Genomic DNA, 19,148 nt, shown 5'->3' on the forward strand with positions numbered 1-19,148 from the left:
CTCAAGAAGAAGGAAGACCAAAATGTGGACATTTCATTCCTTCTTAAAAGGGGGAATAAAATACCCACAGAAGGAGTTGCAGAGCCTAACTATGGAGCAGAGACTGAAGGAATGACAAGCCAGCCTAATATAGCTATCTCCTGAGAGGCTCTGACAGTATCTGACTAACACAGATGTAGAGGCTCACAGCCATCCATTGAACTGAGTACAGGGTCCCCAATGAAGAAGTTAGAGAAAGGACCAAAGGAGCTGAAGGGTTTGCAGCCCCTTAGGACGAGCAACAATATGAACTAACTAGTACCCTCAGAGCTCCCAGGGATTCAACCACCAACCAAGGACTATACATGGTGGGACTGATTGTTTTGGCAGCATGTGTATAGTAGAGGATTGCAAAGTCGATCATCAATGGGAGGAGAGGCCATTGGCCTTGTGAAGGTTCTGTTCCCCAGTGTAGGGGAATGCCAGGGCCAATAAGTGGGAGAGGGTGGGATGGCAAGCATGGGGAGGGGGGAGGCAACAGGGGTTTGTTCTTATTGGTTTTTTGTTTGTTTGTTTGTTGGAGGGGAAACTGGGAAAGGAGAAATCATATGACATGTAAATAAAGAAAATATCTAATTAAAAAAAAAAGAAAAAAGAGTAAGAAGCCATGCCGAGCAGTGGTGGCGCATGGCTTTAATCCCAGCACTTGGGAGGCAGAGGCAGGTAGATTTCTGAGTTCAGGGCCAGCTAGAGTGAGTTCCAGGAAAGCCAGGGCTATACAGAGAAATCCTGTCTCGAAAATCCAAAACAAACAAACCCAAAAAACAAAAGAGTAAGAAGCCATAATTATGGTGGTCTGAGTCTGCTTATCCCTGATAATGTAGGACCTCTTCATGTATTTACTGGTTATCTTCATGGAGAAATGCCTATTCAGATTCTTTACTCATTTTAAAGTTGATCCGGAGGTCCTAGAGAGATGGTCTGAAGAGGACCCAGTTTGGTCTCCAGCATAAACTGGTGTCACAACCATGTGTAACTAGTCTCAGAGGGTCCAATGCCTTTTCTTGGTCTCCAAAGGCACTGTACACATATAGTACAGAGACATAACTGCAGGCAAAGCACACACACAAACACATAAACATAAACTTAAAAATAATATAAAATAAAATAATGAAGTTGGGTTGTGTTTTGTTATCAAGGTTTGTGTACTTTGTACAGTAAGGGACGTGCCCTTACACTTTCTTGATGGTATCATTTGAAGCAGGTAAATAGTCAACTTTGATATAATCTATTTTTTTCTCTATGTGTGTTTTTAATGTTGTATATAGGAAACCACTGTGTAGCCCAAGGTCATGAAGATTTATTCCTATAAGTTATTCTAAGAGTTTTCAAACTTATATGGTGCATTTTCAGTTAACTTTGTACATGGTATAAGGTGGAAAGTAGAGGTCCAGCTTTATTCTTGCACGTGTGGAATCTTGTTTCATTTGTTGAAAAGACTATTCTTTTCTCCAATTAATTGTCTTAGAAAGCTGTCAAAAGGCTAAACCATTTTAAAAGAACTTGGTTTTAAGGTCACATAATCCCTGGCTTTGTAAATCTAGAAAACTCTAGTAATCTAGAGCTACTGAGTTACACTTCTCAGGCTTCCAAAGTCCAAAGACAGACCCTGGAGAAGGACAGTGCTAGGACAACCCTTTCTATAACTCAGCTGGCCTACCTGAAGGCAGGATTTCTAACTCTTTCCTTAGTACACAGAGATGGCCCAATTCCTGTGTGTGTGTTCAGACTCTCCCACAATGAGGTACAAAAGCAGGGCCTGTAATCCCAGTGTTTAGCTGGAAATATGAGAATGAAGAGTTTAGGCTATCCTCCCTTACACAGCAAGTTCAAGGTAAGCCTGGGTTAAACAGACTCTGCCTCCAAAGGTTCATTCACTCTTCCTTCTGCTTACTCCCCCACAAGAACCCCATTCCATCTCCTACTTTAACAACCATGGGCTGTTTTTTAGCTCCCTAGTCTTTCAAATTAACCATGACGCCATGACGCTAGTGTGGTGACAGTACACACCTTTAATTCCAGTACTCAGGAGATAGAGGCAGGTGGATCTCTGAGTGTGGGGTTAGCCTGGTCTACAGAACAGCTAAAGGCTACAAATTGAGACCCTGCCTCAAAGAGATAGACAGACAGATGATTAATAGATGAGAGAAATAAAAAGAGAAAGAGAGAGAAAGAGGGAGAGAGAGAGAGAGAGAGAGAGAGAGAAAGAATAAGCCAAATTAACCCTAAAAGAAGACACTTGTGATTTTCCATTTTTTTTCCAACAGAATATTCTTATTGGTTATTTGGGAATTTCACACAATGTACTCCGATAACACTCACCTCGCATTCCTCACAGGTGTACACACACACACACACACACACACACACACACACACAGCTTTTCATGAAAATACTGCAAGTCATTGGTCTAGTTCAAAGTTTCAGGTTTCTGAAACCATAAATACTGGACTATCACTGAAACTCATCTTGGATTTCCTGATGTTGTCCAGAGTCAGGGTGATCTTGCACTGGGCAGGGCACCAAGGAGCAGGATTCCCAAGAACTCCAGGCTATTGCACACCTCTCTGCCCTCAGTGCTGGCTGTCTTGCTGGCTCACCGGTAGGACCCTGGCAGTGGGAAGCCCATGGGCAGCACCACTGATGCAAGTTCTCCTCCCCCCTGCAGCAGGAGCTGCAGCAATGGTGGGACCAGCTCTACTCAGCCACAACATGATCTACTATGGTCGTGTTTCCATACATACCTGTCACTACCATGTGTCTCTCTTCTGCCATCTTTTCTTCCAATTTCATGAGACCACTTTTTAAAAGCATCTTCCTATAAGACCTGCCTTTTTTCAATTATTCCAGAGACACTGTGGGCTCTGCATACTCCTCAGCCACCACGTCTTCCCTTAGAGCCCCTCAAATTCTGTCACTTGTGATTTTTACTTGAGGCTTATAAAAAAATAGATTTGCATATATCATAATTTCAAACTGTAGGGAAGGAATTGCTGCATGCACTCGCAGTGTAAGTTCAACACAAGATGATTCCCCTCCCACAGGGCCTGTTTCTCTCACCTCTTTCCACAGGGTCCACTTATTCCCAACTAACTCTACTGCTTGATAGTTCTTCTTCCACTATCATACTAAACAAATGCTACCTCATTCCTAGTGCCTTCTTTCATTTCCCCAAACCACTGGTAAACCTTCACTCTTCTGTAATCAGGCAGGCCTCAGCAATAAGCACTTTTGTTATTTATATCATCTTCTTTACTTGCTATCAGCTTCTTGAGGGCAGGTGATACGATTATTCAAGTTCTTATATATATCCCTGCAAGAATGATGCCACTCACACAATTACTTAATATATTTTTAGAGTCAAAATAAGTAGCCACCTTAGAAACAAGTACAAAAAGTATCCAGCTTTTATAGGGAAAAAGTACAGTATTAGAGAAAATTAATAAAGAGTTGAATGGAAGGAAACCAGAATGAGTAGATAGATAAATTCCAAGGAACATCTTACTTCTATAGCTACAAATGACTGGCCTTTGGTACTAGGGCAGAGAATGTATCACTATAGCAGTGGGTAAGCCCACCTGAGACCTCCAGTCCAGGTCTTTAGAAACTCAGTTACTTTTTCTCAGTTACTTCTGATTCAGCTGGACTGTGATCTTGTAGGATGACAAGCTTAAATACCAAATGAGGTGGCAATGTTTTCAAAGATCATAATATTTCAGTAAGCTTGGCCAGTTGACATAAACAGTCAACTAGTCAAAACAGTAAATTTTCTCATCAGAAATATATTTTTAGACATAATATACAGTATCTCAATGTTTAATTATTTACTACAAGTGTAAGAAAAATCACTATCAGCATCAGGCCCTGATGTATGAATACAGTGATTTGAATGCTAGGGAACTTGTTGCCAATTTGCTTTTTCCTTTATTCTTACCACAAATAAAAACAATTTAATAAGAACTAAGTATAGCATTAAGCCACTCTTTGGACTCTTTGCTAAGAGTAATAGAAGAACAAGGGTGCTATTGGTGAAATTTTACAACTGTCCTCATTGAAATATTCCGGCCTTTTGGCTCCCAGACATATGGTCTGGTATTTTTTTTTTTCCTTTCTGTCCTAAATGTTAAATGTTAGGAGGGGGTCCCTATGGGCCAAAGCTCAAGTGCTGACTATTTCTGGGCACTTAGAAATGATTCTTTTAATAGTATCATATAATCTATCACTTGTGTAGAAGCTGGAAGGCAAGAACTAATATGTATTCTGTAAGTATGTTTCATAAGGACTAAAAGCCTGGGAGAAACAGACTCTTCTCACATCCTGCCTTCAGCATTCACATGCCAATAATTCTTCAGCCCCACTCAGATCAATACTCTATTGACTCTGCCATCTTTTCAGCATCCTCTCCTCCAGTGCTCAGGTAGATAATGATCCCAAGGTTCCTCCTGGTATGCCTGCTCTACTCTCCTACAGGCTGTGCCTTTGTTATACAGATCCACAACCTCTTACAAGGGATAGAATCTTGGAATTCAGAGATTTTAGCAAGGAAAGAAAACAAAGTGCACATGCCATAACTGCCTCAGCAGCCTGGGCAGCCCCCAAAGTCAAACACACGTGCATCCCTGGGTCTAATGTGACCTCACTCCATCTCATCTCTCCTCATTTCATCCATGTACCTGAAATGGATTTCATGATTTCATTTTTCTTTAGAGCTGAATAGTGTTACACAGTGGGCATGTACCACATTTTCATTTTCCACTCATCAATGAAAGGACACTTAAAAGTTGTTTCTTTGTCCTAGCTATTGTGAAGAAAGCAGCAATGAACATATGGAGAAGAGTGCCAAGGACTGTGGTATTTCAGGGTCACATGGCAGTTTTATTTTTAATTTTTTGTGGATTCTCCACACTGATTTCCAGGGTGGCTAAACCAATTTACAATCCTACCACCAGTGAGTGAGGGAGTGGGATAAAAGACTACAGATTCAGAACCACTCTGATAAGGTCCTGCATCATAGCAAGCTTACTACATAAACAAAAACATAAGCATTGTGAACTTTATCATTCCAGAATTAGAGAGAAGACCCTGTGTCTATTTCCTTTGGAAGACACTAACCACAATAAATCCTATTGTCTGAACTCAATCAACTTCACATGGCTACAAGAGAAATACGGGCCCCATGCCCTAGACTTATTTAATTCCCTGAGCCCTAACTCTAGGGTCTTCTGAGACTGAGTTCATTTTCCTAGTTCCTTAGAAATAAGACAGAACACTCAGATGAGAACTTACATGTATTCTGAGTGTTTTTGTCTTGTTTTGTTTTGTTTTAATCAAGAAAATAATGTTGGCCGGGCGGTGGTGGCGCACGCCTTTAATCCTAGCGCTTGGGGGGCAGAGGCCAGCCTGGTCTACAGCATGAGTTCCAGGATAGCCAGGGATACACAGAGAAACCCTGTCTCAAAAAAAAAAAAAAAAAAAAAAAAAAAAAAAAAAAAAAAGGAAATAATGTTTATTGTTTTTAAATATACTCTATTGTCAGAATGTATCATATTAATTTACTTAATATTTTTTATTAAATTAGGCTTGAATAGATAGGCTAAATACCACATGATCATAGTATAAAATCTTTCCAACATGTTTATGGATTGAGTTTTTGGACTTTTGATTTTACAGTGTAAAGAACCAAATCCAGGGCCTTGCACATGGTAGGTAGGCTCTTTATCACTGATCCACACAATCATACCCAAGTTTGCTGGCTTTTATATCAATTTGCGTAAGAAATACTGGTCTGTTTTCTTCCTTTGATACGTTCTATCTGCTAATGGTGTTATGATGACACTGGACTTCTTCCTCCTAATGACTAATAACTCTTCTTTAATCTAACCTTCATCAGCGTTAGCTCTTTTAACTTGAAAGAAATTACATTTAACCTATTGTGTGTGGGTCTGCACATGTGTGTGGGAGGGGAGATGCATGCAGGTCAGAGAACAACATATAGGAACTGGTTCTCTCCTGCTACCATGTGGTTCCAGGGATTGAATCCAGGTTTTCAGACTTGGCGACAAAGCACCTTCACTTGCTGAGACATCTTACTGGCCCTAAATTTGTATACATGTATGCTCCTGCACACACATGCCATGGCACACTAGTGGAGTCAATTCTCTGCTTCCACCTTTATGTGGTATTCTAGTTTCATTCTGCTGTTTTGATTAACACTCTGATCAAAATCAAGTTAGAGAACAAAGGGTTTATGGATCTTATACGGCCAGTTAACAGTTCAAAGTCAGGGCAGGAACTCAGGCAGGAACTGGATGCAGGAACCATGGAGGAACACTGCTTGCTGGCTCACTCTCTAGCTCATGCCTAGCTAGCTTTTAATACAGCTCAGGACCACCTGCCTAGGTATGGTGCCACCCAAGTGGGTTGAGCATTCCTCTATCAGTGATGGAGACAAACTGGAGCTACATAGTGAGTAAGTTCAAGATCCGCCAGAGCTACATAGTAAAGGTTGTTTAAAAAAATCAGAACAAGGAGCTAGAAAGATTGCTTAGTGGTTAGGATCACCTACTATTCTTGCAGAGGACTACAGTTCCCATGCTGTGTGGCTTACAACTAACTGCCTGTACCTCTAGCTCCAGGGATCTATAACCTCTTCTGGTTTCCATGGGCAACTGCACTCCTATGTACAGACTGGCATGCAAATATACACATATAATTAAAAATAACAAAAATCTTTTAACACACACACACAAAACCAACCAACCAACCAAACAAACAAACAAAACAACTAAATAAATGTGGACATGGAAAGAAGAGACAGGAAGGAGAGGACTTATAACCAAAGTTTTGGTTTCTTCTCCAAACAAGTACAACTATTTTTTCCCATCTCAACAAATAGCACTTCATCCTTCTAATTGCAAAGGCAGAAATATTAGTCATTTTTTACTAGTCTTGGCATATTCACATGAAATCAATCCATCCGCAAATCCTCAGCTCAGTCTTCAACTCATTTGCACAACCCAAACACTTTCCCTCCAAAATCAGCTTAGTCAAGAACCCCACCATCTCTTGCAGGCACTATCACAGGCTTCTCAGTCTCTGCATCTGCTCCCTTGTCCCTTATGTTCTTATATCTATTTTCAGCACAACCACCAGAGTAGCCCTGTAATATCAATCATGTGACCTATCTCACGCTCCTCTGTTGACTTTCCCGGTCTCTGCTCAGACACTACCTTATTGCCTGGAAGACACATCGCCCCTCCCCACATAGCTGTGCTTGTCAGTGCTTCCCTGCTTCGTCCTGTCTAACCTACACTGAGCATCCAAACAACTGGGACTTTTCTTCTTCCAGCCTTTTTCGGAGCCCTGAGATACAGGTAGTATAGAAATGATCCATATTTGCAGAGCCTGATACAGTAGTCTCTAGTATAGGCCACTAGTAAACCCTTGACATATGTACCTGGTGTGACTGAGTGGATTTTCAAATTTTATTTTATTTTATCTTATTTTAATAATCAAGACAAATTTGTTGAGCATGATGGCATGTATCTGCAATCCTAGCACTGGGAGATTCAGGCAGGAAGATCATGAATTCAAGAACAGTCTGGGAAACAGTAAATTCTTAGGGTAGCCTAGGCAACACAGTGAGATTGTTCCTAAACAGTAAAAACAAAACCTTTAAGTTTAGTTAGATATGACTACTACATTGAACCACAGACTAGAAGAGCAAAAAGAATTTCTCAAGACAGACAGACAAACAAACAAAAAACCCACACAGGAAATACTAAAAAACTCAAATGCTTGCTGACTGACTGAATGACTGACTGAATGAGAAAATAAATGGCACTGTTTTTAGTTTGGTTTTTTGTTTTTTGTAAAGGCAGGGGTTTGCTATGCTACGTAGCCCACTCTGGCTTCAAATTTATAATCTTCCCATCCCAGGCTGTCACTATACGGAGCTTGAAGGGTTTTCTTCTCCAAAAGGTAAGACAATAGCATAATAGGATCCTCTCATGACCATCATCAATCTGAAGGTTCTTCTTATCATCTGAATTCATGACTGAATACTTGAAAAATCTAACTATGTAGTTCTGGAACTTTGTTATGTACACCAGGCCAGCCTTGAACTCAGAGATTTGCCTGGCTCTGCCTCCTGAATAGAAGGATTAAAGGCATGTCTGCTCCTCCAGTTATGCAGTTTTTGAGACTGTATACACAGTCTTGGCAGTCCTCTAACTTCTAGAGATCGACCTATTGCTATCTTTCATGTGCGGGATTAAAGGTATGGACCACCTTGCCTGGCTCAAGTCACAGTTTTAAAGAAGAGCTGTGCAACTATACAAGGTTAGAACCTCCTGCTGTTAGAAAGACTAATTCCTTGGGAAGGGAAATTCAGCAGATTAGCCTCTATAAAGCCATCACCTGGCACAAGAAGTGTTAATGGAATGGTCATAATTGCATAAAAGTGATACATGTGAACTGTCAGAGTGTCCTCAGTGAATTTTCAAATTTGTCCAATCAAAAGGTAAATGCACTATAAAGAAAATCAAATTGGAATCAAGAACACTTTGTTTTCATGTTCTGATTCTGTGTGAGGGCTGAGCCCCTGGTCACTCCTTAAGGCTAAGACGGTTCAATTTTAGATCTATAGTCGCATATATTTCTATGTCTAATTAACTTACCCTCTTCTTTGTTAGAGCATTTCCCTGTAAGTTACTGTGAAGAAAGAAAACACTAAACAGACTTGGTACCAAGTCAATATGCCTAGCTGAGTGGAGAAAGGGTTTTTATTCCTTGAGAAGTACCAAATTCTTCACTTACAGTTACAGAAATACTGCTGGTATCCTATGTTTAATTTACACTCGGCCAGTACACATTGTGCTTATTATTACAAAAAAAGGCAATTCTGGCCACATACTTACCAAGTAAACTTTTATGGAACCATTTATGCTTAAAAACGTTTCCTTCAACAGTTGTAAGGCAACCCTACTTCTTTCCTAACTAGCCCAATAAACTGCACTGTTTAAAGCTTTGTTCTACAGTAGTATCTTTAATGAATGAAGCAGACGTATATAAGTCAGATTCTGGTATACTCTTAAAAACAATGACGCAAAGAAAATGAAGGTGCTAGGTGGCATACTCCTTTAATTCCAAGAGGCTGAGACAGGAGGATCTCTGTGAGCTCAAGGCCAGTTTGGTCTACAGAGAGAATTCCTGGCCAGCCAAGACAACATAGTGAAACCCTGTCAAAGGCCTAGTCATATTACCTTCCCTTGATGCTGTGGTTTGATGAAACTTCTGGACCTAGCGTTTAAAATGTGCTCTTGCTGGGTGTAGTGTTCAGGCCTATAATTCTTGTATATGGAAGGACCCTTGTGTAGAAGTAGATCAAGAGTTCAATGCCATCCTAGGCTACATAAGACTCTTTCTCAATGAAATAAAATTGACATCAGGAAAAAGTACCTTTTGTTCTTCTGTTCTGCAGCAGCTTGTATGATAATGACCTCAAGCTAGTGACCAAATGCTGGTGCTGACGCCGTACTCAATGCTGACAATGGCAATGTCTACAGAGACAGTGTACAAGATACTATGTACCTCAAATAAAATTCTTACACATGGGACATACACAAAATAATCTTGAGATTGTTAGAATTTAATTTAATTGCTAATTAGTTTTTTAAAATGATATTACTATGTTCCCCAAACCCAAAATTGTTAGCTCTCTGCTCTATCTTCAGCCATAATGTCAATTTTCTTTCTTTCCTTTTTGTTTTTTCTTTTTTCTTTTCTTTTTTTTTTTTCAAGACAGGGTTTCTCTGTGTAGCCTTGGCTGTCCTGGAACTCACTCTGTAGACCAGGCTGGCCTCAAACTCAAAAATCCCCCTGCCTCTGCCTCCCAAATGCTGGGAGGATCAAAGGCGTGCGCCACCACCACCTGGCTCATAATGTCAATTTTCAAATTTATTTACATGTATGTTTTCTCTCTAAAATCACCACTACTACCTATACACAATAAACTTTATTAGACTTTTAAGAACCACTATCCAGATCCCAAATATGAACATTTAAAAATAAAATTAAATACAAAAAAGAGCTCTTATAAAAGGCATCTATTTCCCAGTATTTGTGAGAGCAAGAAGAAATTCATATCAGACTTCCTAACACGTTAACAAGCATTAACTGGGCCACTGGGAAGTTACACAGCAACAGAAAGACCACTAACTTCAGCAATGGTTTGAGACACTGCTCAGTCTCACTTCCATTTAAATGCACACAATTAAAGCCACTACATCAACTGTCCATATTAATCACTCACTGAGTTAATTAAAGAAAACCATCTTGTCAGACAGCCTGCCGCTTCTCTACTTCTTTCTCAACATGATCAACTTTTAATAGTTCACCAAATTAGTAATTACTTGTTTATGGCATTATCAAATATCTTGGATACAGAGGCCAAGCATGTAGCAAGGTCAGTACTAGACATGTCCTGAATGGAAATAAAAGGAGAAATTTAACCTATCAAAGTGGTCAGCAAAAAAAGAAAAGCCTTTCTCTAGGTACTCCTACCAAGATTCAAAGTGGCAAGACAAACCAGACTAAAACTAAATAAAGCTGGAAGCAACATATAAAATCCTAATGAACCCTTAGGAATGCAGACACTACCTGTCAACATCTAAGTTCAATTCGGGCTATCTGAACAAAATAACTGCTGAGGTGACAAACTAGTCAGAGGTCTGGGATATGAAAAGCACAGTCACTTTACATTGCTTACTGTTAAGGGCAATCATATCACACCAGATCTTACGAGGATTAAATAAAGATGTCAGTGACCAGTCTACTTAGTTTAGGTAGCTGGTACATAATAAGTACTCAGAGAATATTTGCTCTTAAGCCATTAAGAATTCAGGTTACCAAGAAAAATCTACCTGGGCTTTTAAAAACGGAAACAAAAGAAACCCCTAAGGAGTGGCAATACAGGTAACCCATCTTTTAAAAACATGTCACAAAGCAGTACATGAAAATGAAAGATAGGTACTTAAGACATTTCTGAAGGACCATGCTTCATGCTCACTTGATGTTTTGTGAAATTGTCTTTAGGGATGAGCTTTGAAAGTAGACAGACCGAATGCAAACCAATTCCGTTCAAAAGTGAGAACTTACACCACTTTTCTGCAGAAGACCACAGGTCTTTCATAAAGTCCCCACTGCCAGGTACACCAGGCCTTCGGTAATCCAGCTTCCACACAAACCAGAATCCAAACTACAAAGCTAATTTTTTCATTAGAGTTGTTAAATAACAGGAGTTCAATAAATCATTTGCCTTCTAAAGAAAAAAAATTACTTTCTAACAACATAATATTTCTTCCAGTCCTAAAAAAATGAAGCTTATTTATTTACAAACTGAAAACCATAAAGCTATAATTTTTTTATGGCTAAAAAATGAAATGTTTAAGAAATAAGGGTACATAGAAAGAACAAAATTTGGTCTAGGCAGCCTAGAGATTGAGGCTAATGTTGCCATTTGCTGTGTGTGTGTGTGTGCGTGTGTGTTTTTAATTAAGTTTTCAAACTTTTTAAATCTATCAGCTCTAAAACTGCTAAGCCTGGGAGCTGGCAAGATGGCCGAGTGGGTGATGGTGCTTGCCACCAAGCCCAGAAACCTGAGTTCACATGTACAAACTACTCACACACACACACACACACACACACACACACACACAAAAATACATAAATGAATAAATGTAATAAAGGAATTTTTTTAAATGAAAGGATTAGGCTGGCAGGATGGCCCAGGAAGTAAAGGTGTATGCTACCAAGGAAAGCCTAATGATCAGAATTTCACCAGAGAGGGGATGAGGGAAGGAAGAGAGCACTGACTCTTGTGGTTTGTCCTCTGACCTCCACATGTGCATCATGCATATAAACTCACACCATAGCTGCACACAGATACAAAACAAACAGATAAATGCAATAGAAATTTAAATTATAGGGTTAAATTATAATTGAAACACTGAAGAGGCTGAGAGGAAGGAGGCCAGCCTGGGCTACACAGTGAGACAGAGCCAATGAAATGCTCAGTGTTAGGGAAGAAGGGCTAGCTGTTTGGGAGGCAGAGGAGGCACTTTTGCTAGAGGAAGTACATCACTGGGGGAGGGCTTTGAAAATACACAGCCTTGCAGTATTTCCAGTTTGCTCTGCTCCCTGCTTGCAACTGAAGATGTGATCTCTCAGGTTCCTGCTCTGTCTGCCTGCTGCCATGCCTCCCTTGGTATAATGGACTCTTCTGTTTCTGGAAACAGAAACTCAAATAAACTCTTCTATAAGTTGCTTTCAGTCAGAGTGTTCTATCTCAGCAAAACCAAATAATAATTAATACAAATATAATAATTTGAAGTCATTTAGAAAAATAAATAAAAATTAGGCCAGAATGGTGGAACACACCTTTAATCCTAGCTCTCTGGGGCTGGAGATATGGATGGCTCAGCGGTTAAGAGCGCTGATTGCTCTTCCAGAGGTCCTGAGTTCAAATCCCAGCAACCACATGGTGGCTCACAACCATCTGTAATGAGATCTGATACCCTCTTCTGGTGTGCCTGAAGACAGCTACAGTGTACTCATATACATAAAATAATTTTTTAAAGATTTATTTATTATTATATGTAATATACTGTAGATGTCTTCAGACAGACCAGAAGAGGGCATCAGATCTCATTACAGATGGTTGTGAGCCACCATGTGGTTGCTGGGATTTGAACTCAGGACCTTCAGAAGAACAGTCAGTGCTCCTAACCGCTGAGCCATCTCTCCAGCCCATAAATAAATCTAAGAAAAAAAATTCTAGCATTCTGAAAGAAGAGAAAGGAGAATCTTTTTGAGTTCTAGACCAACCTGGTCTACATACTGAGCTCAAGACAGGCAGGACGAAATACATAGAGAAACCCTGTCTCAAATGGATGGATGGATGGATGGATGGATGGATGGATGGATGAATGGATGGATGAGATTTATAATGACACCCCTTAGGGCCACCATTTTTGTATATATAAATACACATGCTTATGTAAGTATATGTTTGTGTGTGTGTATGTGTATACACCTGTATATTACTAAATAAAGTAGGCATGCTTTTAAAGTTCAAGGACCATTAAAAAACAAAGAATGAGAGTAAAATTGAATGTGTATGAGCAGGTGGGGGGCCTCTGACCCTATACATCATTCTCTGCAGTTAGGCCATTTACACAGCCTCATAATACCTGAATTAACCAAGTAAGCCTTTAAACCCTAACAATGGAACATTAAAATTCAATGTGGCTATAATCTCTTCCTTACAAAACATGGACCCAAAGAGTTTAGCCTCAAGTATGTTAAAAAGGTGTGTGTGTGTGTGTGTGTGTGAAATGTATTATATTCACCATCTACCCCATCCACATGACCATATTTTAAAAAGACAAAAGAGAAAAAAATAAAAGAAACTCACAGTCCTATTGTAACACATTGTACCCCTTCTGAATGCAACACTTAGCTCAGGCTCACTACCCTGACAAATAAGGAAAGCACTTTATGAAGCCAATTTAATTGGGAGGTGACAGAAAACATACAGCCATTTTCTTTAGCCTTATCATTGAATTGGCTTCACTTCCAATCTCTGGCAAATCCCACTCAACAGAAGAAATTAACCAGGTCAGCAGAACAGGTGCTACGCTGTGTCTGTCAAGGGCCTGGCATCACCACAATTACTCGCACACAATGAAGCAGTAATCTTTACAGATCATCTCTTCCAAGCAGCATATTGGGGAGGGGAGGAAAGCTGAAGGGAGGAGACGGGGGGGGGGGGGGAGGAAGGGGCAGTGAGTGAGCAGAAGAGGGCTAAGAAGCAATGGGAAAAGGCAAGAAAAGAAAATGAATGTGCAGCTGCCTTGCAGCTCAGCAGATGTCAGGGTGTGATGTACGAGGCTAGGATAAGCTGTCGCAGCCTGCTGCCAAGGAGTGGTAAGTGATTAAAGCTTGCACAGTTCTGAGCACCATATTTAGAATCTGTGGGGTTTCAAGACTTGCACCCGTGCCTCGCTGTGCTGCCAGATGTTGGCAACTGGTCCAGTTCCTACTGAGTGTGCAAGGATGGCAGCAGTTGGTACAGTAGCAAAGCAATCTGGAATGCTTCCGGAGACGCTGTACATTAACAAGTGTCACCCATCATTCACCTTTACAGAAGGCTGAAACAACTCCAATTTGCTGCCACTTCCCTCCTGGGAAACAGCCAAGATAAAGTTGTGCCTGGCAGCCCCATTTGTTTCACTCAGGTGTTTCAGCTGCCTTACTGACCTCTATTTAGTTTAAGTTTTAATTTAGATTAACCTCAGCACCCCAATTAACCAGCAAGGGGAAAAGCTTAGATGTGACTAGTCATAACTCTGAAATCAGAATTTATTGAAGTTAAAACTATTAATTGGGATAAAGGACCAATCAAGTAATGATATTTCTTAAACAGCCCTTCAGAATCAAAATAAATAAAAAATAAAAACAGAAGACAAAGAAATAAGAAAGGAAATATGTTCAAAGGTCCATGGTCTTGCCAGTGGAATCGCCTTCTCTGCAGCTACTTCAGCTTTACCTTCTTCAGTCTATTTAACTCACAATGCACTTTTACTTCAGCAATGAACACTTCAATTAATGAGGACTACAATGCTTTTGATTGTCTCCCATGATCTCACACAATTAGATAACATTAATATCCTGTGTCAAGTACATCCTTAGACTCTCTAGAACATTCCCTGTCCTTCAGACAAATGGGTTTAAGAAGAGGAGAAAAGGAAAAGAATCAAGACCCCTGACAGGTGCAGCCGAGGCCAATACTCTCTCCTCTACCCTTAATATACTTGTCACACTTATTATGGCAATAATTGTATCAAATATTAAAAAATGATGGGTCTGGAGAGATGGCTCCACAGGGTAAAATCATGTGCTGCTCTTGCAGAAGGCAGGGGTTTGACTCCCAGCACCCGCATCAGGCAGCTCACCATCACCTGTAACTCCAGGTCCATGGATTCAGCACCCTCTTCTGAACACATATACTATATGCACACTGTGAGTGTACACACGCACACCATTTTAAGTAGAAATATTAAAATGAGCTCCTCTTTCCATGGCAAATCAGAGGCATTCCCAACACAGACAGATCACCTGTTCTTGTTTTACCATAATTTTCCTCAGAGGTTTCTTCAGTACATTTAAATCTTTTCTGACTAAATCTTCAACAAGTTGTTGCAAATTCTCTGGCAAAAACTAACTAAAAATTCAAGAGTAATGTCTTATCTTGATGAGCAATAGCTCCACAAAAAACAATGCGACACCGGTAAGCAGCATCCTCAACTCCCCATTGGGCAAGAAAGCACACTTCATTAATACAACTTACAAGAGATCAGGAACAGACAGTTACTGTAGCCCTTTAGAATATCTCAAATGTTTAGTCCATCTAAGCAAGCACTAGCATTATTAGAAAAGAGTGACATGGAAGCAAATAACGTCAGGAAAAGAACTAGGAGAACTGTTTAAGAGACAGGAACTACTAGGCTGAGACCAGGTGGCACCCGGCCCTGGGATTCTCACTGTGCACAGGGGAAGTACAAGCAAAGAATTGCAATTTCAAGACTAATCTAGACAACACAGTGAGATGCTATCACAAAAACATCAGAAAAAAAAATTACAACAATGAGAAAATAAAAACTTGAGGACCAGATCATAGGTCACCTTACTGATGATCTCTTTAAACTATTAGACAGAAAGATGAGAAACCCAACAGTAGCTTACATTTTTTAATGTACAATTAAACTGACTTAAATACACAACAAAAAATTACATTAAAGGTACTGGAGAAGTGGCTCATTGGTTAATAGAATTTACTGTTCTTGCATAGACCAGGGATAAGTTCCCAGTGCCCACATGGAGGTTCACAATTATCCATAACTCCAGTTCCAAGGGACCTAATAGTCTCTTCTGGACTCCTTGGGCACAAAGAACATTCATGGTTCACAAACATACAGATTGGAAAATAAAAGTAAATTAATCTTTTTGTTTGTTTGTTTTAACAAATCACATTAGAAAGACTGAGTTAGGTTATAGACCCAGAAATGCAAAAACTCAAGAACTCTAGGATCCCAACTGTTGCCTAGCATGTACAAGGCTCTGGGTCTCATGGCTAGTACCTGGAGTGGGACAAGGAAGGTTAGGCTGAATAACCAATGTGATAGTACATACCATTGTCCCAGCACTCAAGAGACTGAAGCAGCACTGCCAGTTTGAAGCTGCCTTGGACTAGCACACAGTGAGACAATTGCTCAAAACTGAAAACAAAAACAACGCCCAGCAGCAGCAAAGAGTAAATACCTGACTAAAAGAAGCTCAAACAGTTTTACAGATAATTTAGACCAGAACAGCATTCACAATATAGCTGAGCTGTTTTTATCTCAAAAGGAAAATATGAAGCCAAAGAAAACCCACGATCCAGAATGACACCATTTAAGTCTTAACCCCTTTTACTCAGAGAATGCAATCAGTGGTTTTAAAATGCAAAAACATGGCTTGTTGTAACAAAGGAAGGACACGTAAAGTTCATACCTGGTGGTAAAAGTCATCATCATCAAATATCTCCTCATCCAAGTCCTTCAAGTGAGTGTTGGCAGGGATCTGAGGAAGGCTCTCCTAAGTCAACAGGAAGGGAAAGGGTGTGAAGGTGAGTCCCAGGAAGTCTGCCCAGTCAACCTAGCTACTCTAAGACTATGCCTAAAGGTCAAAGCACTTTTTCCTTAAAATATAAAGAACTGTTAAAATTTAATTATTCATTCATCCATTCGTTTGTTTCAGGACAGAGTTTCTCTGTGTATCCCTGGCTGTTCTGGAACTCTTTCTGTAGACCAGGGAGTCTCAAAAAAAAAGGTGGGAAAGGAGGGAAAAATAACAGGTGGTTGACAGAATAAAGGGGCATAAATTATCATGAAAATGTTTAAGCTCACTTTTACCAAAATCTACACAAAAAATATTTCACCTCTCAGACAGGTAATACCCAGGACTGAGAAAAGAGCCAGAGGGACTAGAAATTAATATGAGCCTTTTGGGAGGTAATTTGGCAATACTGATCAGTATTTAATTTTTTTTTTTTAACATTTTCACTTTTAAAAAAATTCATCCATATATTCACACAAACAAATAGAAATATTTATAAATGCCCCCTATAATTTGTTTCTAACTGGAGACAACAGAAACATAAAGTTTGACTAAATTAAAGCTTACCATCTTTCAATAGAAATTTTTTTCTTTTTTTCTTTTTTTTTTTAGTTTGTTGTTTTCCAGACAGGATTTCTCTGTGTAGTCCTGACTGTCCTAGAATTTGTTCTGTAGGTGAGCAAGGCTGGCCTGGAACTCAAGAGATCTGTCTACCACTGCTTCCCACCACCACAGCCCAGCATACAATGGAATTCTTTATAGACAGAAAAAATAAGGTAGATTTTCATGCTAAAGTATTTAGAATATAGTATATTTAATTTTTTTTAATATTTTAAAACATAATGGCATTTTACATATTTATATAGATGCACATATATTTGATTTAATTTTTGCAAAACAACCCCCTGAGGTGCTATAAGCAGTTAATGGTTGCTGGGGACACAAGAGCCATATTCTTCAATGCTAAATCGTTTTTGCTCAAGCAAATAATCTATCCATGCTTATGGAGGAAATCCTAATTAATAGCAATAGGCCACAAACAAACAGAAAAGACATGAAGGTAAGAGAAGACTGTTGGGAAGAAGACAGAGTTTGGTGGAATGGGAAGAGAGGATAATGGGAGAGAATATTATTGGAGTACATACCATGTGGTGTGTGTGTGTGTGTGTGTGTGTGTGTGTGTGTGTGTGTGTTTGATGAAACTGTGAAAACAATTTTTTAAAGATTTAAAAAGGGGCTGGAGTCTCTCAGGGCTTGGTGGTTAAGAGGATGTATTGCTCTTCCAGAGGACTGGAATTCAATTCCCAACACACATATCAGGTTGTTCACAATATAAACTCCAGCTCCAGAGGACCCAGTGCCTCTGGCCTGCATTCACATGCACATACCCACATGGGTGTGTGCACACACATATTATTAAAAATAAAATAAATATTTAAAAAGTAATTTTAAAAGGAAAAAAATCACATTTATCTATGTTACATATATGTCATATTCATAAAGCTTGTAGCAACAACATAAGGATTAGAATTTTCAAAGTAGAAAAAATTTGCTTCATTTTAAAATCTTATGAAATTAAAAAGTATTAAGTATATATATATATACACATTTGCATGTATATATATACTTATATATGTAATTAAAAAATAAAAATATGTAACATGGAAGGGGAAACGTTTCAAAGGTTTTACCCATAGACAAATGACTTCTAGGAGAGGGAAAACTAGCCTCTCCAGGGATGAGCTCCTTTATTAGTTATTCAATATGAGGTAGACACCCCTGAAACCACACAAACACCTAACAAAAAAAGACTCAGCAGGCTGTATTTAGATATTTGTATATATATATGTGATAATAATAAACCAAAGAAAAAGAACCTATCAGTTTGAGAGTTAGAAGGCATGGAAGGGCTAGAAGAAGGAAAGGGAAAGGGAAAAGTGAGATAATTGTTAATTTAAAAAAAAAACTATAAATATAAAAACATATAAATTATAAATTAAAAGGGGGGAGGGGTATTGAGAGATGGCTTAGCAGTTAAGAGCACTTGCTGCTCTTACAGAGGACCCAGATTCAGTTCCCAGCATTCTTATGATAGCTAACAATAGTCTGTTAACTCCAGTTCTAGAGGATCCAACAGTGCCTTCTGGCATCCACAAGCACTGGATACTCAGTGTATACACAACCATACATGGAGGTAAAACATTCATACATACACATAAAATAAACAAAAAATAGCCAGGGGTTGTGGCACATGCCTTTAATCTATTTGGATTAAAGCACTTGGAAGTCAGGTACAAATGGGTCTCTATGAGTCTGAGGCCAGCCTGGCCTACACAGTGTTTTCCAAGACAGCCAGGGCTATACAGAGAAACCCTGTCTCAGAAATATCCTTC

General features: G+C 39.4%; 1 protein-coding gene across 1 annotated transcript in view; it reads right to left on the bottom strand.

Moving 5' to 3' along the window:
* Aatf (apoptosis antagonizing transcription factor) overlaps window positions 1-19,148 on the bottom strand; it is a 99,859-nt gene that overhangs the window by 34,986 nt on the left and 45,725 nt on the right. Inside the window, exon 9 of the mRNA XM_031350836.1 lies at window positions 16,651-16,734. Coding sequence (XP_031206696.1) covers window positions 16,651-16,734 — 84 coding nt within the window. The remainder of the gene's footprint in view (window positions 1-16,650; window positions 16,735-19,148) is intronic.

This window comes from Mastomys coucha, unplaced genomic scaffold (assembly GCF_008632895.1).
Source record: "Mastomys coucha isolate ucsf_1 unplaced genomic scaffold, UCSF_Mcou_1 pScaffold5, whole genome shotgun sequence".
NCBI lineage: Eukaryota > Metazoa > Chordata > Mammalia > Rodentia > Muridae > Mastomys > Mastomys coucha.